At 40.5% G+C, this 26,013-nt stretch overlaps 3 protein-coding genes across 3 annotated transcripts in view; 2 read left to right on the forward strand and 1 right to left on the reverse strand.

Moving 5' to 3' along the window:
• LOC103513326 (probable nuclear transport factor 2) overlaps positions 1 to 795 on the reverse strand; it is a 4,760-nt gene extending 3,965 nt beyond the window's left edge. Inside the window, 2 exon segments of the mRNA XM_017445771.2 lie at positions 51 to 122; positions 438 to 795. Coding sequence (XP_017301260.1) covers positions 51 to 122; positions 438 to 551 — 186 coding nt within the window. The 5' untranslated portion in view covers positions 552 to 795.
• A 1,548-nt stretch (positions 796 to 2,343) lies between these two features.
• Positions 2,344 to 26,013, forward strand: part of LOC103513327 (von Willebrand factor A domain-containing protein 8) — a gene marked incomplete in the record, with an annotated part of 28,345 nt that continues 4,675 nt past the window's right edge. Inside the window, 4 exon segments of the mRNA XM_008478145.3 lie at positions 2,344 to 2,676; positions 3,464 to 3,550; positions 14,434 to 14,678; positions 15,296 to 15,463. Coding sequence (XP_008476367.1) covers positions 2,514 to 2,676; positions 3,464 to 3,550; positions 14,434 to 14,678; positions 15,296 to 15,463 — 663 coding nt within the window.
• LOC103513323 (glutenin, high molecular weight subunit PW212-like) lies at positions 22,701 to 24,790 on the forward strand. Its single transcript, XM_026826556.1, has 3 exons — positions 22,701 to 23,307; positions 23,541 to 23,878; positions 24,202 to 24,790. Exons 1-3 carry the CDS (start codon positions 23,252 to 23,254, stop codon positions 24,606 to 24,608), a joined length of 801 nt encoding a protein of 266 aa, XP_026682357.1. The 5' UTR covers positions 22,701 to 23,251; the 3' UTR covers positions 24,609 to 24,790.

Consider the following 26,013-nt stretch of genomic DNA (forward strand, 5'->3'; position numbering starts at 1 on the left):
TGTATAATAAATCTCCTGATGAATACTTTAAAACTCATCAATAAACTTACATTGAATTTCTCCATAATTTTTACAGCACCTTGCAATTGGATTCCTTCAAATGTCATAAATGAAGTTTCAGTCTGAAAGTAAAAAGAAACAAAAACATTTCAAATATTGTACATTTTCCAACATGTTCCCAATTTGTAGGTGCATAAATGTGCTGATCTAGTCAGCTACTATTCAAGAGAGCAGGACCATAGGCAAAATAGATTCATACAATAGGTTTATCTAAATTCAAACTCAGATTAATATCCCAGGTTCAAGATGACTATATTAGAGGGCATAGTGAGCATGTTGCCGGGATCAACTCCTCTTTTCTCTTGTGACAGTAGAGGGTCCACAGAGACTTGCCCTGTTGGAGGTGCTACATCAAACCTATCTAGACCGTAACTTACATTGTACATGTTAATCAGATTGGGCCTTTGAGCTGGATCGTCAAACAGGGCGTAATACTGTTGTACAAAGCCTTTGCCAATGGCTTCATAGGCAGGGTTCAGCTGTGAAGACATTTTGATTTCGTTACCGAACACAGATGATTTGACGGGCAGGAGGTTTCCACAGTACACTCAATATAAAATGGAATTAATGGTCACAGTAAAAGTCAACGTTTAAACTGTACTATCACTTTTTAAAAGGAATAAAATTCAAGAAAGTTAAAATTACATGCACATTTCCTTTTGGATCCAGAAATTTTTTCACTTTTGGAACCAGCGTGAAGCTAGCCTTCTCGGTTTCTCTCTTTCTTGGCGCAAAAATGTAAACAACTTCTCCTACTTTTGAAAAGAATTTCCCCTACTTTCCTGAAAATTTCCCTCTCTTTTTTTAACAGTCGTGACGTTTTTTTTCACTTTTGAAACCAGCGTGAAGCTAGCCTTCTCGGTTTCTCTTTCTTGTTTCTTGGCGCAAAAATGTAAACAACTTCTCCTCCTACTTTTGAAAAGAATTTCTCCTACTTTCCTGAAAACTTCCCTCTCTTTTTTGAACAGTCGTGACGTCATCGTTTATTAATAGCCCGTGACTCACCGCATTCAGAGAAATACCAAGTATTCATTTGATTATTCATGACAGTAAATGCATTGATAATAATTACATCAATTGTTCATGTATGAAAATACACAAACAAATAATAATTTTTATATATTAGATGCATGAAAAAGTATCATCTGAAACACAATTAATTTGTCAGGGAACTCCTGCACCTTCTTCCATGTTTCAACTTCTTGTCTTATAGCGACCTCCACACAGTCCAAGGGAAACTGCCCGTATTATGGCAGTTTTGGTTTTTGTCTGAAACTTGTTGACTATTGATTGTTAACTGTTTCTTCTTTACAGGAGCACGGCGATACTGAACTGTCCAAATGGAACCTCGTCCGAGTGAGCGAAGACTTCCGGGTCCTTGCTCTGGGACTACCTGTCCCGCAGTACATTGGTAACCCTCTGGATCCGCCCCTGAGGTCTAGATTTCAGGCGCGGAACATACCCACTCCCTCCTATCAGGTAAGACTTGTCCGGCCCTGGGACTACCTGTCCCGCAGTACATTGGGAACCCTCTGATGTAAACAACTTCTCCTACTTTTGAAAAGAATTTCCCCTACTTTCCTGAAAATTTCCCTCTCTTTTTTTAACAGTCGTGACGTCATCGTTTATCCCGTGAGTCACCGCATATTTTCCGGTTGAGTCAGGGATCAGGGTTTAAAAATACGGATTATGATTATGATGTCATAATCGATATTAGCTCAAGATTTTTAACTTTTAACCCAAATACAAAATTACACAAACAGTAAATTTTCATCTGGCATAAAAAAACGCCTGCGGCGCATTGGCCTATATTTTTCAGGAGATTATTTTGACAGTGTGCAGTTATTTCATTTTATATTTATACTAGGATTTCTGATTTAAACATATTTGAAAATTTCGCCTGTGGCGCATTACCCTTGAAAAGAATTCTACCCACAAAGTTTGTCGGCGGGATTTGCATTTTCTGTCGGCGGGATTTGGACTTTCTATTGGCGCGATTTGGTCGTTCTATCAGTGGGATTCGGACGTTCTGTCGACGGGATTTGGACTTTCTATTGGCGGGATTTGGTCGTTCTATCGGTGGGATTCGGACGTTCTGTCGACGGGATCTGGACTTTCATGCCGGCGGGATTTGGACTTTCTGTCGGCGGGATTTTTGGACTGATAAAAAAATGCGCGTTAAAAATTTCAAAAATCAACGCGCACCAAAATGAACACATGCAACACTGTTGAGATTTCGCCATCAGCGGCAACGCTGTGATAAGGATTCAAAAATTTCAAAATTTTTGAAAAGAAAAAGAAAAGATCTTTATTCTTTTTTGTTAATTTTATTTAATGTATGTAGGTAGGTAATAAGTAATTCCAGATGTAATTTCCAAATATTTTCTATGTTTTGTGTCTGTTTTGCCTTACTAAATTGCCATAAAATCGTCCTTATTCCTTAAGAAACCACTATGAATTCTTCAAATATTCACAGCTCCATTCGACGGATGAACGTCTTGAACCGAGTACTTCAATGCCGAGCTATCAACAACAACAAGTTAACTCTATCCATCAAATATTACTCCTCTAACGTTTCCATGCACAAAACATCAGCTGCCGAGAGTCTTAGAATGGGTAAGATTGGTTTTCTTGTTACATCAGAGTTCAAAGTTCAATTTTTGAAATTGGGTGTAGAAACATGAGTCTGTACATTCACTCTGCAACAGGTTGTATTTTAATATTATTAATAATAATAAGAAAAAAAAAAATTAATATGGCCTACAGCATCTACTGTGTGTTTTTTCTTTTCTTTAAAGAGGTTTGATAGAGGGAACTGCAACTGCCAGGGTTTTATCATTCCAAAATCAAAGAGAAAAGGAAAACGGCCAGCCTAGTTAGCTTAGTTGGTAGTGCGTCTGCCTTTTAAGGGCTAGGCCGCGGGTTTGATTCCTACCCGGGGCGGATTTTATCCTGATGGGATAATGTTCGTTCTCGGAACGGCTGGCTTTCTCCTATCCTGTCTTCCTTCTCTCTTCGATTTCGGGACGATAAGACCATAGCAGTTAAAGTTCCCTCTGTCAAACCTCTTTAAAAAAAAAAAAAAGATACAGGTTGTATTTTAATATTAATAATAATAAAAAAAATAATAATAATATGGCCTACAGCATCTACTGTGTGTTTTTTCTTTTCTTTAAAGAGGTTTGATAGAGGGAACTGCAACTGCCAGGGTTTTATCATTCCAAAATCAAAGAGAAAAGGAAAACGGGATATTGGAAAGCCAGCTGTTTTGAGAATAAACAACTTCAGGTTTTTTTTTTTCTAAGCCTAGGAGAAGAACACATTGTAAAACTAACAATTATTATTAAGAACCTACCTTTTTAATGTTTCTTTAACAGTATTCCTCATTATTATTAATTTCCAGAATCTGATGTGACAAAAATTACAATCGGAGATGTGACCAAAACAGTCAAACAGGCAAAAAACAAAGAAAATGTACCAAGCAAATATTGTAAGTTCTTACTACCCTCTGATCCCCAGAGCTACCAATCTGAATGGTAATTAGAAGCTTCAAAAATCAATAAAGGGAAACAATTAGGTATCTCAAAAGTGTCCCATTACCTTGATTAATTACTTAAGTAGACTTTATCATGGACACTTGTTTCTATGTGGAAAGCCCAGAAGAAGTTAGGTAGTAGAAGAGCTGTATTAGACAATAATACTGCCCTGCTAAAAAAGAGGGCAGTAAGTCCAAAATTTGACATTTTGAGTTATATATCTATACCCACGTATTTTTATGCGTAGAATTCAAAAAACGCATCAAAAACAGTCTACGAAAAAAAACAACAACGAAGATACAAGGAGCACAGACAAGGAAGAAGGCAGTATATCCCAAAATTATCTCTGCCATGCTAAAGAGCAAAGCAGTAAGCGCCAGACATTAAGAGAGAAAGCAGTATATCCATGGATATACTGCCTTCTTATTTACTATGAAGTTTTCTTGGATTTGCTGCTTTTTTTCGTAGTTGTGAACAGACTTATCAAGTGGATATACTGCCTTTTATACTGTGTTGACAGTTTTTGTTTTAAAATAATGCAAAATTTTAATTTTATTTTAAAAAAAGATAAGTATTTTAAAAGTATTTGACAGTGTTTATACCCACTCCCTCCTATCAGGTAAGACTTGTCCGGCCCTGGGACTACCTGTCCCGCAGTACATTGGGAACCCTCTGGATCCGCCCCTGAGGTCTAGATTTCAGGCGCGGAACATACCCACCCCCTCCTATCAGGTAAGACCGCCCAGGGCAAACTCCTAATATCAGATTCGTTCTCGGAACGGCTGCCTTTCTCCCATCCTTTTCTATTCGATTTCGGAACGATAAGACCACTATCATTTTCCTAAATCATTGTTACGATTTACGATATAAAAATTGCGCTAAAATAAAACAGGGAAAAATGACTGGTCCTAGTAGGGTTTTCTTTGTACTTAGGTACATGTTTGTTTCCCCCTTAGAAAAGAGGAAAATTAGGTCATGGGGAGGAATATACTACTAACTGCTCATACAGCATACTTCTTTGTGCCCTTGGCCTACTTTCAAGTCACCCAAACAAGATAGGAGACAGATGTTATCTAACTTTTTTTGTCTCACGAAGTTTTGTGAACACGAAAAAAAGAAAAGTAAAAGAAAGATTTATTAGGAGGAGGAGGAGGAGGAGGAGGAGGAGGAGGAGGAGGAGGAGGAAAAAAAGAGAATTACCTATGCTGAAAAAAAATAAAAATATTAGGAGGAGGAGGAGGAGGAGGAGGAGGAAAAAAAGAGATTTACCTATGCTGAAAAAAAATAAAAAAAATATTATAGGGTCGAGACATATTATTAAAAAAATAATGTGATAGAAAAGAACTTTCGTTAGGTAATGTTTTCGGCAAAATCCCATAAAATTCCATCTAAGTTATTTTAAACTCTTTTTTACCTAGCCTAGTTAGCTTGGTGGGTAGCGCCCCTGCCTTATGAGCGCTAGGTCGCGGGTTCGATTCCCGCCCGGGGCGGATAAAGTTCGCCCGGGGTGTTAAACAGATAAGGTTCGTTCTTCGTTCTTCCTTCGCTTTCGGGACGATAAGACCTTAGCAGTTTCAGTTCCCTCTATCAAACATCTTTTTTTTTTTTTTTTACTGTTTTAATTTGAACATTTTTAACACGAAACTTTATCTAGCACACTGGAAGGTTTGCAAAAGTAATTGCTTTTTCAATTATCTTATTCAGTGCAGCGTTTTATTAAAACTTATTCAGACTTCCTCAAACAGCTCTGGGTAAATTAATTGAAGTGAAAGTTGAGGCAAAAGTTTTCCAGAAGTTTTTTGCGACAAAAATGCACCACCATTGTCATTATACATATTATACTCGTATGCTGTACTATTCTCAAGTAGGTAGCCACTATTAGTCATAGTGGCTCAGTAAACTGTAGGACATTAGCCAGCCTAGTTAGCTTAGCTGGTAGTGCGTCTGCCTTGTAAGCGCTAGGCCGCGGGTTCGATTCCCGCCCGGGGCGGATTTTATCCAGGAGTCTTATTACACCTCCATTATTCCCTCCTCCTCCTCCTTCTTCGCCTCCTTCTTCTCCTCCTCCTCCTTCTCCTCCTCCTTCTTCTTCTCCTCCTCTTCCTCCTCCTCCTTCTTCGCCTCCTTCTTCTTCTCCTCCTCCTCCTTCTCCTCCTTCTTCGCCTCCTTCTTCTTCTCCTCCTCCTTCTCCTCCTTCTTCTTCTCCTCCTCTTCCTCCTCCTCCTTCGCCTCCTTCTTCTCCTCCTCCTTCTCCTCCTTCTTCGCCTCCTTCTTCTTCTCCTCCTCCTCCTTCTCCTCCTTCTTCGCCTCCTTCTTCTTCTCCTCCTCCTCCTTCTTCGCCTCCTTCTTCTCCTCCTCCTCCTCCTCCTCCTCCTCCTCCATTATTACACCTCCAATTAGATTGGGTGAGATATCAGAAGGGATTAAACACTAGTAGGTGTATGCACACCGACTACCTCAGGGCCGAGTCCAAATTCTCCTTCAGCTGCTTAAGCTTTCACATTGGGTCGTTCTCGGAACGGCTGCATGGTTTTCTCCTACCCTGTCTTCCTTAACATATAGGGTTCGTTCACTTAACCGCTGGCTTTCACCTTTCCTGTCTGCCTTTCCTCTCCGCTCGAGAGACGAGAAGACCTTATCAGTTACAGTTCCTTCTATCAAACCTTCTTTAGCCAGCCTAGCTAGCTTAGTTGGTAGTGCGTCTGCCTTGTAAGCGCTAGGCCGCGGGTTCGATTCCCGCCCGGGGCGGATTTTATGGCATAAAAATATGTAGCTGCGGCTTACTTGCCGCGGTATAAGGTCGGCCCCCATTGGCCGCTCCATACATGGGTTGTCCCCAGGGTTCGTCAATTGTCGTGAACCTTCGCGAAGGTTCGTCAATTGTCGTGAATCTTCGGGAAGGCTCGTCAACTCTCGTAAATCTTCGCGAAGGTTCGTTGCCCTCTGTCGCGGTATATTGGTGGCTCTTCCCAGGTCGGGGATTTTCGTCGATTCTGTTTGAGTACTCGAGGATTTTTTCGTTGGTTCGGTGCGTTGAGTGGTCGTTGATTAGTCGCTGGTTTCTCGAGTAGTCACCGGTCCTATTGATTGAGTATTCGTTGATTTTATTTGAGTAGTCATTGGTCCTATTGATTGAGTATTCGCTGTTTCTATTGGTTGAAAATTCTCCAATCCTATTTGAGTATTCGTTTAGTCTATTCGTTAACGCGGAGTCCGTCTCTTTTCTCATCATGATGACATATCTGTGAAGAAAAGAAAATACTTTTGTTTGATAGAGCTCTATTAACGTCAATATTCTAGTACATATAACTAATTAATTACTAGGGTCCTAGGGTTAGGAGGGGGCTATGTGTGATGTCAGACTTTACGCAGTTGTTGTTTTTTTTTGTCCGTTAGGTAGCGCTACTATGCAAGCGCGCTAGTGGAAAAGTAGAAAGAACTGCGCAGAAACGTGTGCGCACAAACACATTAATGCGTTGCCTGCGGGACATTTGATGCTTTGCTCGGGACATTTGATGTGACGTCATCGCCTACGGGAGCGTATGCCGTGACGTCAAAGTTCACGATTTACCAGCATTTTTTTACTTGATTTTATTTGAGTAGTCATTAGTCCTATTGATTGAGTATTCGCTGTTTCTATTGGTTGAAAATTCTCCAATCCTATGTGAGTATTCGTTTAGTCTATTCGTCAACACGGTGTCCGTCTCTTTTCTCATCATGATGACATATCTGTGAAGAAAAGAAAATACTTTTGTTTGATAGAGCTCTATTAAACGTCAATAGAGTCAATAAAAATTCCGTTGGTCCTCATTTTTCCTGCTCTATGACTTTGAAACATCACCCAAGTAAGCGCAACTGATTTGAGTATTCGCTGTTTCTATTGGTTGAAAATTCTCCAATCCTATTTGAGTATTCGTTTAGTCTATTCGTGAACGCGGTGTCCGTCTCTTTTCTCATCATGATAACATATCTGTGAAGAAAAGAAAATACTTTTGTTTGATAGAGCTCTATTAACGTCAATAGAGTCAATAAAAATTCCGTTGGTCCTCATTTTTCCTGCTCTATGACTTTGAAACATCACCCAAGTAAGCGCAACTGATCTATTAGCTTTAGTGATACATATCTTACCGAAATGTATCGTTAATATCTTCGCTACACTCCAGCTCGTCTTCTGATTGATCCATAGGTTTGTCATTTCTTCCATTACTGGACTTGGCTTTCCTATGTCCCTTCCTGTGTTTCTTAGCACCGTGCCCCGAACCTGAAGTAAACACAGAGTATAAATATTGTAAAGGATACCTGAATTTCAAAAGTTTATCCTCAGAGGAAGCCGATCTGTGAAGATGAGAAAAACCTGCCAAATCGGTTCGTACAAAGAGCCAGCCTAGTTAGCTTAGTTGGTAGTGCGTCTGCGTTGTAAGCGCTAGGCCGCGGGTTCGATTCCCGCCCGGGGCTGATTTTATGCTACTACTTCTTCTCTGCTCCTTATTCTCTTCGATCATAGTCCGTGTCGATCATTTTTGAATCGATCATAAGTCCGCGGCATGTTGCATAATTTGGCCCGCAGCGGCCTGTAAGTTTGACATGCCTGCCCAAGAAGCCAAGAACAAGAACATTCTTTTTCCCCCTCCCTCCTCCTCTTTCTCCCCTCCCCTCTTCCTCCCCTCCCTCTTTCTCCTTGTCTATCCCCTACCTTTCCTCCTTCTCTTCTCTCCCTCTTCCTACCTCTCCTTCACTCTCTTTTCCTCCGTTCTCTATCTCCCCCTCCCTCTCTCTCTCTCTCTCTCTCTATCCAACTACCTCCCCTGCTCTCTCTTTCTCCTCCTTTCTCTCTATCTATCCAACTACCTCCCCTTCACTCTCTTTCCACTCCTCTCTCTCCCCCTACCTCCCCTGCTCTTTCTTTCTCACTCCTTTACTCTCTTTCTCCTCCTTTCTCTCTCTCTCTCTCTCTCCCTCTATCCCCCTACCTTCCCTCCTCTCTCTCTCTCTCTCCCTCCCCCTACCTCCCCTGCTCTCTCTTTATTTTCCTTTCTCTCTCTCACTCCCTACTTCCCCTACTCTCTTTCGACTCCTCTCTCTCTCCTTACTTCCCCTGCTCTCTCTTTCTCCTCCTTTCTCTCTCTCACTCTCTACTTCCCTTACTCTCTTTCGACTCCTCTCTCTCTCCTTACTTCCCCTGCTCTCTCTTTCTCCTCCTTTCTCTCTCTCACTCCCTACTTCCCTTACTCTCTTTCGACTCCTCTCTCTCTCTCTCTCTCTCTCCCCCTACCTCCCCTGCTCTCTCTTTCTCCTCCTTTCTCTCTCTCTCTCTCTCCCTACTTCCCCTACTCTCTTTCTCACTCTATCCCTCTCTTTCCCTATCTCTCCTTCACTCTCTTTCTCCGCCTTTCTTGTAATATAATATCGTTTCCGAGTTCCGAGTTTAATATCTCACACAGGAGAGAAAGGATAATTGAGGAAAAATGTTCAAGACGCTTAATAATATGTTAGGCTGGTGTCTGCAATGCGAAACAGGGACTGTCTAAGCCTATATCTGTGTGAAGATTTAGATTTTATCGCATTAGATAGGCCATCCGGGTGATCCGGGTAGCATTGCATCCTTACATCTTTTCTTTCTGTCAAGTTTTGTGTTCCCACGACGCGACATGACGCAAAGTTTGTCCAAGGCCAGCCATTCACTATCAGGTAGACCTGACAGGTACACCTGATCAGGTCCGCCTGTCAGGTCTACCTGATACCTGATGAGCATACACAATATCAGGTAAAACTGACTCTGTCAGGTTATAGATCTGATTTATCTATTCTGATTGTGAGTGGCTGGTGATTGGCCCAACTTCACCTAACCATGCAGCTGAATTTACCATCATTATTTTATGTAAAAATCTGGTGTGAACATCACACGACTTTCCTTATCCTATTGAATGATGCTTAAGCATAAAACTTTGCTTGATTATATAAATAGGTAAGCGTCGTTTCATTGTTTGAGTGAAGCCGTTCTCAAAGTAAGTAGGTACTATATCGTTAGATGGAAGTTTAACATCACTTTAGTACCAAACTTTGTCTAAGAGACGTTAAACAGAGAGTAGACTAGCGTCTGGCTGTGGGACTATAAACAGGGAGAAGAATGGCTAATAACCCTAATAGTCGGTGGCCTAACGTCAAAAAAGCTGCATTTCGTCAGGAAAGCACCAAATTTGGCATGGACCTTTATTTGGACCATATAATATTTAATTTAACCTTCTATTATTATTTATTCATTTAATCTTCAGAGTGCTTATTCAAATATGTAGCTATTTAGTGGACCTCTGCAAATGTTCTAAAATTCTCAACTATTTCAATCATGTGCTTCCACAAATAAGCAAGTTGGAATTGTGTAGAATTAAATAAAATTATCGACATCAGAGTATGAACTAAAACGTGGTTTCCATTTTTCCCTTTGGAAATTCAAAGAATAAATTTTACCTGTAATCTTCCAAGAACATTGATTAAAACACCTCCGTCAAACATTGGTTGAGAGTCTACTGCGGTAATAATTCTATTGATCCTTTGAAATGACAGACTCTGTTGAAAAGAAATCAATTGAAACAATCAGGATATGAATATTGTAAACAAAAGGGGGAGGGAGAAACTTGATCTATTCTAAAATCAGTGACAAAGAACTTTTTGTTCCTTTATTGTTATTATTATTATTATTTTTTTATCTCTTCTCATTCGAATCTCCTTTTGTTGTGTATATAAAATCTCCTGGGATGAACACTTTAAAACTCATCAATAAACTTACATGAATTTCTTCATCAATTTTTTACCAGCACTTGCAATTGTATTCCTCAGAATGTCATAAATGGAAGCTTTCAGTCCTGGAAAGTGAAAGAAACAAAAACATTTCAAATATTGTACATTTCAACATGTTCCAATTTGTAGGTGACATAAATATGCTGATCTAGTCAGCTTACTATTCATGAGAGCAGGACCAAAGGCAAATAGATTCATACAATAGGTTTATCTAAATTCACCGTCAGTATGTATGCAGCTAAAGCATAAACTTTAGTTTACTTGGAAATGAAAATCTTGCAAATTTCATGAAATCAGCCAGTTATTTCAAGAAATGACATGAAATGGCAACATTTTTCGTCTCTTACTTTGGTTTCATACAAACGACGGCAAAGGGATTAATATCCCAGGTTTCAAGATGGACTAAATTAGAGGCTAGTAAGCATGTTGCCGGGGATACTCCTTTTTCTCTTAGTGGACAGTAGAGGGTCCACAGGGACTTGCCCTGTTGGAGATGGACATCACAGGTACCTATCGGTAGACCGTACTTAGCATTGTACATGTGAATCAGATTGGGCCCTGAGCTGGATCGTCAAACAGGGCGTAATACTGTTGTACAAAGCCTTTGCCAATGGCTTCATAGGCAGGGTTCAGCTGTGAAGACATTTTGATTTCGTTACCGAACACAGATGATTTGACGGGCAGGAGGTTTCCACAGTACACTCAATATAAAATGGAATTAATGGTCACAGTAAAAGTCAACGTTTAAACTGTACTATCACTTTTTAAAAGGAATAAAATTCAAGAAAGTTAAAATTACATGCACATTTCCTTTTGGATCCAGAAATTTTTTCACTTTTGGAACCAGCGTGAAGCTAGCCTTCTCGGTTTCTCTCTTTCTTGGCGCAAAAATGTAAACAACTTCTCCTACTTTTGAAAAGAATTTCCCCTACTTTCCTGAAAATTTCCCTCTCTTTTTTTAACAGTCGTGACGTCATCGTTTATCCCGTGAGTCACCGCATATTTTCCGGTTGAGTCAGGGATCAGGGTTTAAAAATACGGATTATGATTATGATGTCATAATCGATATTAGCTCAAGATTTTTAACTTTTAACCCAAATACAAAATTACACAAACAGTAAATTTTCATCTGGCATAAAAAAACGCCTGCGGCGCATTGGCCTATATTTTTCAGGAGATTATTTTGACAGTGTGCAGTTATTTCATTTTATATTTATACTAGGATTTCTGATTTAAACATATTTGAAAATTTATTTGAAAATTTCGCCTGTGGCGCATTACCCTTGAAAAGAATTCTACCCACAAAGTTTGTCGGCGGGATTTGCATTTTCTGTCGGCGGGATTTGGACTTTCTATTGGCGCGATTTGGTCGTTCTATCAGTGGGATTCGGACGTTCTGTCGACGGGATTTGGACTTTCTATTGGCGGGATTTGGTCGTTCTATCGGTGGGATTCGGACGTTCTGTCGACGGGATCTGGACTTTCATGCCGGCGGGATTTGGACTTTCTGTCGGCGGGATTTTTGGACTGATAAAAAAATGCGCGTTAAAAATTTCAAAAATCAACGCGCACCAAAATGAACACATGCAACACTGTTGAGATTTCGCCATCAGCGGCAACGCTGTGATAAGGATTCAAAAATTTCAAAATTTTTGAAAAGAAAAAGAAAAGATCTTTATTCTTTTTTGTTAATTTTATTTAATGTATGTAGGTAGGTAATAAGTAATTCCAGATGTAATTTCCAAATATTTTCTATGTTTTGTGTCTGTTTTGCCTTACTAAATTGCCATAAAATCGTCCTTATTCCTTAAGAAACCACTATGAATTCTTCAAATATTCACAGCTCCATTCGACGGATGAACGTCTTGAACCGAGTACTTCAATGCCGAGCTATCAACAACAACAAGTTAACTCTATCCATCAAATATTACTCCTCTAACGTTTCCATGCACAAAACATCAGCTGCCGAGAGTCTTAGAATGGGTAAGATTGGTTTTCTTGTTACATCAGAGTTCAAAGTTCAATTTTTGAAATTGGGTGTAGAAACATGAGTCTGTACATTCACTCTGCAACAGGTTGTATTTTAATATTATTAATAATAATAAGAAAAAAAAAAATTAATATGGCCTACAGCATCTACTGTGTGTTTTTTCTTTTCTTTAAAGAGGTTTGATAGAGGGAACTGCAACTGCCAGGGTTTTATCATTCCAAAATCAAAGAGAAAAGGAAAACGGCCAGCCTAGTTAGCTTAGTTGGTAGTGCGTCTGCCTTTTAAGGGCTAGGCCGCGGGTTTGATTCCTACCCGGGGCGGATTTTATCCTGATGGGATAATGTTCGTTCTCGGAACGGCTGGCTTTCTCCTATCCTGTCTTCCTTCTCTCTTCGATTTCGGGACGATAAGACCCTAGCAGTTAAAGTTCCCTCTGTCAAACCTCTTCAAAAAAAAAAAAATTGGATAGTTGACATTTTTCATTTGAATACTTTAATAGACGAGGCAAAAACTTCTATGTGATTCTTTGAAATTTATATTCTGTTTTGTTGCCAGTATAACTATTTTTGTGACGTTGATATCAAATAAGTCTTCTTTTTTAAGTTTCTAATTACAACACATGTTAAATTAGTTCTACTAAAACAAACAAGCAGTCATTCTAAAAGTCATGTATATTAAAAATTATATTTTAGCACTATCAATTTTGATTTTGAAAATCCGGACCCTTTTTACAAATGTTATCTAGCTTATACAGAGTGACTTTTGACTTCTCAAGATCATAGTACCTACTAAGTACCTAGATACCTTAGTATTTTTTATACAAAGGTACATAATTATCTACTTAGTACGTATCAGCAAAATAGATTAAAAAATTATCCGAAGCCTAAATTATGAACTTCTTAAAAGGTTATGTTTGGATGGTTATTAGGTCTGCCCTGCTAAAAAAGAGGGCAGTAAGTCCAAAATTTGACATTTTGAGTTATATATCTGTACCCACGTATTTTTATGCGTAGAATTCAAAAAACGCATCAAAAACAGTCTACGAAAAAAAACAACGAAGATACAAGGAGCACAGACAAGGAAGAAGGCAGTATATCCCAAAATTATCTCTGCCATGCTAAAGAGCAAAGCAGTAAGCGCCAGACATTAAGAGTATTTAAGAGAGAAAGCAGTATATCCATGGATATACTGCCTTCTTATTTATTATGAAGTTTTCTTGGATTTGCTGCTTTTTTTTTCGTAGTTGTGAACAGACTTATCAAGTGGATATACTGCCTTTCATATCTTGAATTCCAATCTAAAAGTTTTTCATCACATTTTTCATAATTATCAGTCAGTTTAAGTTGTGTTGACAGTTTTTGTTTTAAAATAATGCAAAATTTTAATTTTATTTTAAAAAAAAGATAAGTATTTTAAAAGTATTTGACAGTGTTAAAAAATGTGTGTTTTCTAGTGTACTAGTTTTTAAATAGACATTGATCAAAACTAATGGATCGAAACTAATGAACAAAAACTGTCAACACAACTTAAACTGACTGATAATTATGAAAAATGTGGTGAAAAACTTTTAGATTGGAATTCAAGATATGAAAGGCAGTATATCCACTTGATAAGTCTGTTCACAACTACGAAAAAAAGCAGCAAATCCAAGAAAACTTCATAGTAAATAAGAAGGCAGCATATCCAATGATGTATTGCGTTCTTGCTTTGTGAGTACCACAGTCTTCTTAATTTACCTCTTTTCCACTTTATTTTTCAGAATTTTAGCATCAATTAATGATAAAATATGAACTTTTAAACCTAAATTCAAGAGAAAAATTTGCAAATGACACAAATTTCGGCACAGGTCTCAGAAATGACTGCCAAAAACTTCAATGACGTTTCCTGAAAAGTTAGGAATTTGGATATACTGCCTTTTCATTAAGGAGGGCAGAATAGTACACAGAAACAAGACAGAAGAACATGTGAATACCAAAGGTTATAAAGACCAAATGACCATTGCAATTAACTCTCAAGAGTATGTAAGGTTTACCCTGATTTATTTATTTTCAGTGAACACAGATGCCCTAACTCAAGACTGGTTGTCCCATCTGCGATGGATTCTTCAGAAGGACAACATGTCTCAAGACGTGTTCCTTATTGGAAAGCCAGGCTCTCTGAGGCGCAGTCTGGCCATGTCCTATTTAGAATTGACACAGAGGGAAGTCGAGTACATTTGTTTGTCTCGGGACACCACAGAGGCTGACATCAAACAGAGACGAGAAATTGTGAATGGCACTGCTATATATTATGATCAGGTAGGTACCTGCAGTGTGGCTTTCTTTCCCTTTTAGGTGTCTTGCACGCTAGAAGTGTAGTTGCATGACCCCACTTGAAAATCCAAACCTATGATATTTGTGCAGCTCCAATGTGGGAGGTGTTTATCATTTTCATAGGTTTGGATTTTCACAACTCCACACTACTAAAATTTGAGTGACTCTGCTTCCCATGTGCAAGAGGCCTTACTTACTGTGACAACCTTTATTATTATTTTAACCTAAAGGCTCACATTTTCATCTTCAATGTACCCACATTGGATTTTGTACCCACATTGGCTCCATTTCAATTGAAAAATGTGTTGTTGATTATAAAAAAAGTTCTAATATCAAACTTTCTTGAATTATTTTGCACTTGATTGTATTATTTAGAATTTATTCCAACACCATTTTCACGTTTCCAGAGTGCAGTTCGAGCTGCAATAGAAGACCGAGTGTATATTCTGGAGGGCATAGAGAAAGCCGAAAGAAATGTGCAACACAAGTTCTTAGTTCTTGAGGTCTTAAGTCAATCTCTTCTCCATTTTTTTTTTTCATCTGTGTATTTTTATTGATTAATGAGATAATGAGTTTATTCCCACTATTTTCACACTTTCTAGAGTGCAGTTCGTGCTGCTATAGAAGGCCGAGTTCTGATACTAGAAGGCATAGAGAAAGCAGAAAGAAACGTTCTACCTGTGTTGAACAATTTGCTGGAGAATCGGGAGATGCATCTGGAAGATGGCAGATTCCTCGTGTCAGCGAGTACCTATGATAAGCTACTTCAGGTAGAGACCTTAGTAATTATTTATTTTTTACTAGCCGGAATCCGTTGCTTTGCTCCGGATTACTGCTAGTAAATCCTTAAGGCATGGCCGTTCATGTCACTCATCCATTCAGTGGTCTTGCTCGGCGTAGCTTAACAAAAACGAACCGGAAAATCGATTCATTCTCGGAACAGCTGGCTTTCTCCTCTTTGGTTTCGGAATGATAAGACCTCCGTTCTTGCCGTTCCCACTATCATTTTTTTTCTATCTCTCTATCTCTATCTAACTAGATTCTAACCTTTACTGAGCTCCAATCCTTTGCTACTACTTTTGTTGTTGGGGTCATTCTGGTTTCTACCGCTGTTGAAGTCACCAAGTCTCTTGTCCTCCATATTAGCCTTCTCATTATTGTTCCGATCCGTACCAGGTCGGCTCGTTAACACAATCTCATTGGTTCGCCGAAACGTGTCGATGTTTCGCACCAGGCGCGAAATGTTCTCGTTGTTGCGACGAATCATTTCGTTGTTGTGTCGAATGGCGTGATTGCCCTTGGTCGACTCCCCGCAACGGTTCGAAACATTTGAGACGTTGCAACGGTTCGAAACATTTGAACCGTTTTGGTGGAAGTCAAACATAAAATTAGTGGTGTTTGGCGGCGTGGGTTCTTCCGCCGGATTGGCGGAACGTTTACTCTCATGTCTTTCAGCGATTGATCTCTCACCGCTGTTTCTGGTGACTCTTGAACTCGGTTGATTTGCAATCGGTGAGTTTGAATCCAACGGATGAAACGCGTTGTTCCGTTTGACGTTGCCTTTATTTCGGTCGTTTCCGTGACTACTTCGGTCGTTTCCGTGGCCAAATCGTTCATTTACGCTACTAATTCGGTCGTTTCCGCTATAGTACTCATTGCCGCTTACAGTGTACGTCGGATTCTGTACCGCATCCGCGCTCACCCTCCGCACCGCACTGCTATGTCCTTTACCTTCTTCACCGATACTTCCCATCTGTGGACCAATACTTCCCATCTGTGGACCGAGACTTCCCATCTGTGGACCAACACTTCCCATGTCCACCGAGTTGTCCGGGTAAAGGACCGTCCTCGTGTCCTTATTCGCCAGGTCGAGCCGTTGCAACGGTTCGAAACATTTGAACCGTTTTGGTGGAAGTCAAACATAAAATTAGTGGTGTTTGGCGGCGTGGGTTCTTCCGCCGGATTGGCGGAACGTTTACTCTCATGTCTTTCAGCGATTGATCTCTCACCGCTGTTTCTGGTGACTCTTGAACTCGGTTGATTTGCAATCGGTGAGTTTGAATCCAACGGATGAAACGCGTTGTTCCGTTTGACGTTGCCTTTATTTCGGTCGTTTCCGTGACTACTTCGGTCGTTTCCGTGGCCAAACCGTTCATTTACGCTACTAATTCGATCGTTTCCGCTATAGTATTCATTGCCGCTTACAGTGTACGTCGGATTCTGCACCGCATCCGCGCTCACCCTCCGCACCGCACTGCTATGTCCTTTACCTTCTTCACCGATACTTCCCATCTGTGGACCAACACTTCCCATGTCCACCGAGTTGTCCGGGTAAAGGACCGTCCTCGTGTCCTTATTCGCCAGGTCGAGCCAGTTCAGCACCCGCTCCGTAATGGGGTTGATAAAGTTGCTCTTCAGGAAATAGTTGTAGCTGTGACCTTCCGAAAAGTGACTTTCGCTGAAGTTACTTTCAAAGTTCGTCCCCGGCTTGGAGCTCAAATTTGGGCTTTCGGCGAACCGACCTTCGGGGAAACGACTTTCGCTGAAGTGCCTTTCGTAGTTCGACCCGAGGGGTTTGGTGCCCAAATTGGGAAGTTTGATCTTCTTGTGCGCCCCCTTCCCACAATTTTCGACGGCGTAGCCTCTCTCTTTGCCGTCACCTTCATCCCGATATTCGATATCGGAAATCGATTCTTCGCCATCGGGTCCTTCAGACTGTCGGGAGTCACTCGTTGCTGTGCTAATACTGACGGACCGCTGATAGGCGGACGGGCGTTTGTTGCGTTTGGCGGGAAGGTTGCCGCAGGAGTAGGGGCGTTTTGGGACGGCCCCGGCGAGGGGGTCGTTCTTGGACAGGATGGCATGGCGGACCCCGTTGATCCAAACCGTGCGGACGTAGATGGATTTTTCCGATGTTTCCCAGTGAGAACGCATTGGGGAAGAGTTATTGTTTTGTTAAAAATGTTCACATTTTACATGCTTTTAATTATTTGAGATCTTTAATTTTTTGGTTATTGAATTGTTAAAAATTTTCACATTTTACGTGCTTTGATTTATTTAATTTGATATGTTTAATTTTTTGCTGCAAATCTTGTAACTAATATTCAAGTTAATTTACTGTTAACTGGGCATTCATATGTTTCTACATATCGTTCAGGGACTTGGACAAGAAATAACAAAATGATATTTTAATACAACCTTTGTATGTTTATTTTATTTTATTACAGCTTGTAATTTCACATTCCTTATCCTATAATAAGGAAAGTATTGTATTAAATTTATAAAGTTTTCACTCTTCGTTTCATTAGGCACCAACTTATTAAAACGTGCGGTAAAGACAGACTAGTCGATCGACGCTTTTGAAAAAAGGCACAACAAAATAACTGCACAAATTAAACTTGTGAAAAAAAAAAGAACTTCAGATAAAACTGGAAAAAAGTCATGTAATTTTTTTTTTCTCCGAATTTCTTAGCAGAGCACCAACACACATTGCGTGCATTCAACGAAAAATTCAAAACAGACAAATCTTGGAAAAAAAAGCAAAAATTTCGTATGTTTTTTTTTTTTTGAAAAGAATTTCCTTTTTCCCGTCAATTCTTTTTCTTCCCTCTTTCCCCAATGACTCTTTTCGACTGTGTCTCTTTCGAACGAAACTTTCAAAGGGAGAAGATATGCTATGGAGAAATGGAGAAAGTAGGAGCTGAGAAATGGAGAAAGTAGTAGTAGAGAAATGGAGAGTTGGAGACAGCAGGAAAAGAGCAATAGGAACCAAAAGTTCGGATGGAAATATGAGGATAGCATGATATCGCAGTACTTAAATAGCTTGAAAAAAAAAAAGAACTTCAGATAAAACTGGAAAAAACTCATGTAAAATTTTTTTTCCGAATTTCTTAGCAGAGCACCAATACACATTGCGTGCATTCAACGAAAAATCTTAGAAAAAAAGCAAAAATTTCGTATGTTTTTTTGAAAAGAATTTCCTTTTTCTCGTCAATGCTTTTTCTTTCCTGAATTCTTTCTCCAGTGAGACTTTTCGACTGTGTCTCTTTCGAACGAAACTCTCAAAGGGAGAAGATATGCTATGGAGAAATGGAGAGAAAGCAGAGAAGTTAGGGAGAAATGGAGAAAGTAGAAGCAGAGAAATGGAGAAAGTATGGATAGTTGGAGACAGCAGGAAAAGAGCAATAGGAACCAAAAGTTCGGATGGAAATATGAGGATAGCATGATATCGCAGTACTTAAATAGCTGAAAGCAGAAGCAGAGAAATGGAGAAAGTAGTAGAGAAAGTAGATATGGAGAGTTGGAGACAGCAGGAAAGAGCAATAGGAACCGAAAGTTCGGATGGAAATATGAGCATAGCATGATATCGTGGTACTTAAATAGCTTCCCCCTTGCCGTCCCCTCTTCCGCGGAGTTCAGTTTTTTATTTCCTTTCCCTGTTGTCTTTGAAATCATACGGGATGGAACTGGAAAAAAGTCCCTTAACTTATACCGCCCTCTTACATGAGTCCCCTCTTCCGCGGAGTTTAGTTTTTCTATTTCCTTTCCCTGTTGTCTTTGAAATCATACGGGATGGAACTGGAAAAAAGTCCCTTAACTTATACCGCCCTCTTACATGAACCTCACCCAGCCTAGGTACCTAGGTAGGCGTCCACAACGGAGAACCGACCATCGACCCTAGCCTAGTACCGACCAAAGAGAAAATAAACAAACCATGCTAATGAATAGAAGCGTAGTCAACAGAGCCTTGACCATAGTACCGACCCAAGAGAAAATAAACCATGCTAATGAATAGAAGCGTCCTCAACGGAGCCTTGACCATAGCTCAACAGAGCCTTGACCATAGTATCGACCCTCGTGAAAATGAGAGGACTTCCAGTTTTGTTTTTTTGTCTATTTTAAGAACACCCTGTATATTGGAGAATATTTAGTGCACTATATTATTGAAAATATTTTTTCCTTCATTTTCTTCAATAATTATCGGAAACCATGCTAATGAATAGAAGCGTCCTCAACAGAGCCTTGACCATAGTATCGACCCAAGAGAAAATAAACAAACCATGCTAATGAATAGAAGCGTACTCAACAGAGCCTTGCCTTGACCATAGTATCGACCCAAGAGAAAATAAACAAACCATGCTAATGAATAGAAGCGTACTCAACGGAGCCTTGACCATAGTACCCTAAAACGCTTGGTTGAGATGGTTGCTGCGCTTGGCGGTATTTTGGACAGATTTCGACCGTTTTTTAGTGGTTTTCAGCTATAGCGAAAAAACGGTTAGAGATATTGTAAAAGTTAGGGTAAAAGAACACTCAAATAAGCATCATTCAATAGGATAAGGAAAGTCGTGTGATGTTCACACCAGATTTTTTTTTTTTTTCCCTTCTACCAGTATAGCTTGGATGGTAGATTCTATCTATTCCCGCCCGTTGCGAACTTTTATCCTCAAAAGAGTTCGCTGTCTTCAGGGCCGTATTTTGGGGGGGGGGGGGGGGGGCGGGGGATCCTCTTTTCGTGGTGGTACGACAATGTTCCGAGTTCTCGGGTCGACGGCTGGCTTTCCTCCTATCCTGTCTTCCTTCTTCTTCGATTTCGGACGATAAGACCCTAGCAGTTTACAGTTTCCCTCTGTCAACACCTCTTAAAAATATGTTGTGTGTTGCTGTTTGCCTTTTCATTTCTTTCTTTTTGCATTAGTTCTATTTGAAATGTTACGGTATGTAAACTATCTAGAGACATGTACCTACATAAGAAATTACGTGTCCTCGCTAGGCATGATGTCACAAAATGTATGTAGGTATTATTTCACCCCCCTCCCCTCTCCTCTTATCATGTTAATCGTATCATTTTTTTATTTTTTTTTTTTTTTTTTTTTTTTTTTTTTTTTAGCGTTGTACAATGTGTGACGTACGAGTAGATTAGAGGACTAGAGGCAAGGAGACTCGACTTGTAAGTTACAATAGATCAGTTGCGCTTACTTGGGTGATGTTTCAAAGTCATAGAGCAGAAAAAATGAGGACCAACGGAATTTTTCTTTTTCTTCTACGACTTCTAGATCCCGAGATAAATCGATTTAAAAAATACCGGTAAATCGTGAACTTTGACGTCACGACATACGCTCCCGTAGGCGATGACGTCACATCAAATGTCCCGAGCAAAGCTCCTTCGCAGGCAACACAATAATGTGTGTGTGCGCATACGTTTCTGCGCAGTTCTTTCTGCTCCTCCGCTAGCGCGCTTGCATAGTGGCGCTACCTAGCGGACGAAAAAAACAACTGCGTAAAGTCTGACGTCACACATCTTTGAACTCTTTCATTAGAATGGAACTCTTTCATTAAATAAAAATTGAATTTTATACCTTTTATACATTTATTTTTTCGGAGTTTTGACCTCAGATTTGGATTTTTCCCAACTTTTTACATAGGAATCGACCATTTATTTATAATTTTTACCCGGTTGCAACTGCTCCATTGTCTATTGTTCAAAGTCAGACAAGCTTTAATAAGTACCTCCTTGAAATCACGAATTGCATTTTTTTTTTTTTTTTCATCAAAATACTCAAGTATATTTATTCACAATTCATGGACAGCCATAAGCCATAACATAATAAATTAAAAGAAATAACAATAAAGAAGAAGAAAGAAATATGTAACTGAAGAAAGAATAGGGGAAAATAGAGAAGAAAAGATGGCAAAAAATAAAAAAAAGAATAAGTTAATGAGATGCTGTGTCCCATATTGGGGATGTGTTGCATCTCATGTCCCATATTGGGGATGTGTTGCATCTCATGTCCCATATTGGGGATGTGTTGCATCTCATTTCCCCTCGCCTTTTCTCCTCTCCCTCGAATGGCATTTTCCTACTCCTGTTTGATTTCTCTCCCATTCTTTACCCTCTTCATTCGGCCTAATGAGGAGAGAAGAAATAATCAATAAAATTTATTGACGGACTACTCAAAGTTTGGGTTGTTAAAACGATACAGCATAATACTTCTCAGACAAAATTGTTACACCAAGCGTGCCGGGAGGCGCGCGAACGTCAAGAGTTCGATGCGCCGCCCGGCCTATATTAACACGAAACAGAATTTCATCATTTTTCGCAGCATTTTTAAAATAAGGTTGAAAATCTATCCGCTTCGAAACCGGGCAATCCGGGCATTAGTGTCAGACTGTCCGATCGCATTTGCAAGAAGGTCGATGGCCATTCTCTCGAGCCCTGACCTGACTAACTATAACTACCTAACTACCAAAGTCACCAAATATTCAGGCCACATAAAATAGACAGCAAACTCATTCCAAAACTTCCAAGTAACACCACTCCTCCGATTTCAATTATAAATTTTCACACGCACACAATTTCCCAAAATTCGATTCCTTGAAAATTTCCGTAAATCAGACATTCACAATTCCAGAGCCCTGATCTCTGCCACCCAACACGCATGTCCCCTTCACAAGTGCTTCTTTTACACAATTTCTTTCAAGTCTGTAACTCCTTGTATCGCATTCCCCGTTTTTTACTTACACAAAACACCATTTTGAATACTAACTGTTCAAAGTTAGACAAGCTTTCATAAGTACCTACTTGAAATCACGAATTGCATTTTTTCCCCTCGCCTTTCCTCCTCTCCCTCGAATGGCATTTTCTTACTCCTGTTTGATTTCTCTCGCATTCTTTACCCTCTTCATTCGGCCTAGTGAGAAAGAGAGAAGAAAATAAATAATCAATAAAATTTATTGATGGACTACTCAAAGTTTGGGTTGCCAAACAATACTTCTCAGACAAAATTGTTACATCAAGCGTGCCGTCTAGAGTTCGAAGCGCCGCCCGGCCTATATTAACACGATACAGAATTTCATCGTTTTTCGGCATTTTTAAAATGAGATTGAAAATCTATCCGCTTCGAAACCGGGCAATCCGGGCATTAGCGTCAGACTGTCCGATCGCATTTGCAAGAAGGTCGATGGCCATTCTATCGAGCCCTGACCTGACTAACTATAACTACCTAACTACCAAAGTCACCAAATATTCAGGCCACATAAAATAGACAGCAAACTCATTCCAAAACTTTGTAGTAATAGTAACACCACTCCTCCGATTTCCATTATAAATTTTCACACGCACACAATTTCCCAAAATTCGATTCCTTGAAAATTTTCGTAAATAAATCAGACATTCACAATTCCAGAGCGTTGATCTCTGCCACCCAACACGCATGTCCCCTTCACAAGTACTTCTTTTACACAATTTCTTTCAAGTCTGTAACTCCTTGTATCGCATTCCCCGTTTTTTACTTACACAAAACACCATTTTGAATACTAAATTGTACCACCTTATCTACTAAACTCCATTCGAAAGACCAAGGGTTCGCCAAGATCCTCAAAACCCGGGAAAAGATTTAGAGAAAAGTCGTTTCCGGAAGAAACTCATTTGGACATTGTCAAGACCGAAACCAAAGGTCTCTTCACAACCCTCCAACATTTGCCCTTCAAAAGACGCGAAAACCAAATTCTCTTTTCGCGAACAGTAACATTCCACTCCCCCAAATGGTGAGCAAGTGATGCGCGATCCACGCACGTTCAAGCTCACGATCATTTGCTCCCCCGACGACGAAGAGCTCGACGGTGACGAATCATTTCGTTGTTGTGTCGAATGGCGTGATTGCCCTTGGTCGACTCCCCGCAACGGTTCGAAACATTTGAGATGTTGCAACGGTTCGAAACATTCGAACCGTTTTGGTGGAAGTCAAACATAAAATTAGCGGTGTTTGGCGGCGTGGGTTCTTCCGCCGGATTGGCGGAACGTTTACTCTCATGTCTTTCAGCGATTGATCTCTCACCGCTGTTTCTGCTCGACGGTGAAGACCCTCACGAGATGAACCCTAACGGTCCCCCAGGTGGATGTCCGCCAGGCTGTGTCCCCGGTGGTGGTGGGTACCCCCCGCCTGGTCAACAGGGGTATGGTCAAGGCTATGGGGGCCCCGGACAAGGGTATCAAGACCCCTATGGGGGACAGCAAGGGGGGTATTATCAAGACCCTTATGGGGGGCAGCAAGGGGGATACCCCCAGCAAGACCCTTATGGGGGACAGTATCCCCAACAGGGCGGGTATGCTCAACCCCAGTATGCGTCGAACGATTACGGTGGTCAAATGGGTCAACCCATGGGCGGTGGTTACCCCCAACAAGGTCAAATGGGCCAACAGTGCCAGATTTGCGCGTCAGGAGGGCAACAAATGGGCTGTGGCGGGGGGCAACAACCAGCGCAACCACAACTTTTCCTCCTTTGTTCTGCATACCGCGGTAAAAATGCAAGGTGCATTTCAACTTTCAATTTCAACTCCTTGAAAGTTCCGAACTTGAAGGTGGAAGAGGTGTTGAAAGGAAAAAACAAAAGTTTCCTCGTCTGTTATTTTATTACCGTTCCCATTAAGTTTTAAATCTATTAAGGCGTTAGAAAAGTTACCCGGGGTAAAGTTTGGTACCTGCCACAGCGGAGTTTTCAATTACTGGGCCCCAACAAGGTCAAATGGGCCAACAGTGCCAGATTTGCGCGTCAGGAGGGCAACAAATGGGCTGTGGCGGGGGGCAACAACCAGCGCCTGCTCAAGGTTGTGGCGCCCCTGCTCAAGGTTGTGGCGCCCCTGGAGGCGCGCCGGGAAGTTGCCCGATCGGCGGTCAAGGCGGGGGCAACGATTTGGTACCGGTGACGGTGATTGTGTGTTCGAATCCCCCCGAGGACGAAAAGAAAAAGGAAGAGAAGAAGGATGAGAAGAAGGAGGAAGAGAAGAAGGAGGAAGAGAAGAAGGAGGGAGAGAAGAAGGAGGGAGAAGAGAAAAAAGAGGGAGAGGAGAAGAAGGAGGGAGAGGAGAAGAAGGAGGGAGAGGAGAAGAAGGAGGGAGAGGAGAAGAAAGAGTGAGAGGAGAAGAAATAGAGAGAGGAGAAACCCCCGCCAGCTTGAGTGATAGGAGGGGGAGACCACCGACGTTCTCCAGGGAAGACTTGCAAACGTAGAGCCCCCCAAAAAATGCTTGGTCTGTTGAATGTTAGTTCATATTATTACGAAAGAAATAAATAAATAATAAACTAGTTTTATGTCTGTAATCTGTATTAAGCAAGGTCTTTTTACTGAATTGTTAGTTGTGTGTATTATTCTTTAACCCATCAAATATACCTACGAGACCTTGTTTAGACTGCTGGGGTAAAGGGACTTTTCAGTCCTATTCGGGCAGGATAAACAAGGTATATTCTATTCTATTCTATTCTATTCTAAGCTGTGTCCACAAATACTACAAATAGTCCCTTCGAATAGATAAGTAAACCCTTTCCTGAATAAAAATACATAGGTAGATTTCGTTCTCGGAACGACTGGCTTCCTCCTATCCTGTCTTCCTTCTCTCTTCGATTTCGGGACGATAAGACCATAGCAGTTACCGTTCCCTCTATCAAACCTCTTAACCTCGTATATAATATATAAATCTTTCAACTCACTTCCTTCGTTCAATTAGTGATATGTACATCGAAGAGAGAATAAGACAGACAAAAATAGAGAGAAGCGGAAGAAAAGATAAGAAAAGGAGGAGGAAGAGGAGAAGAAGACATGAAGAAGGAGGGGGAGAAGGAGAAAAGGAAGGAGGAAGAATATGATGAGACGGAAGAGGAGAAGAACAAGAAGGAAGAGGAGAAGGAGAAAAGGAAGGGAGAGAAGCAGGAAGAGAGGGAGGAGAGGAAGGAGGAGAAGAAGACTGACGAGAAGGAAGAGGAGAAAAAGGAAGAGAAAGAGGAAAAGCAGGAGGGGAAGAAGGAAAAGAAGAGAAGCACTGCAGTCTAGATGTGCAATGTGCATTCAGCATTGCAATTCAAAACCTTACTTCCAACGACAGGGTGTCGGAAAAAGATTGATCCTTCGATAGATACTTTGGGGTAGAGAGGGTTGGAAGTGGAACACATCAAATTAATGCTTTCAAGGACACTTATTATTTTTTTTATCAAGGGTCTAAGTTTACCTTGCCCTTAAAATCAATTATTTATTCAATTTAAATAAACTATTAATTGATTCTGGGATTCCCACGTTTCGTTTTTATTGAAACTTATCAGCTAGAGTGCTACACAATCTAGAATTCTAGACATACAATATCTCCGATTTACAGAGGAATAATCCGTAAATGGTTGGGTGGAAGAGCTCATTTTGTGACAAGAATGTAGGTATGCCACATTTGATTTTTTTTTCTTCTTCTTCTTCCTCCCTTCCTTTCTTTTCCAAAATAGGGGAGAGTGGACTTCCGCGATGAGAAAAGGGGTAGGTAGGGTACAAAAAAAAAAAA

Source organism: Diaphorina citri, unplaced genomic scaffold, assembly GCF_000475195.1.
Source record: "Diaphorina citri unplaced genomic scaffold, Diaci psyllid genome assembly version 1.1 scaffold955, whole genome shotgun sequence".
NCBI lineage: Eukaryota > Metazoa > Arthropoda > Insecta > Hemiptera > Psyllidae > Diaphorina > Diaphorina citri.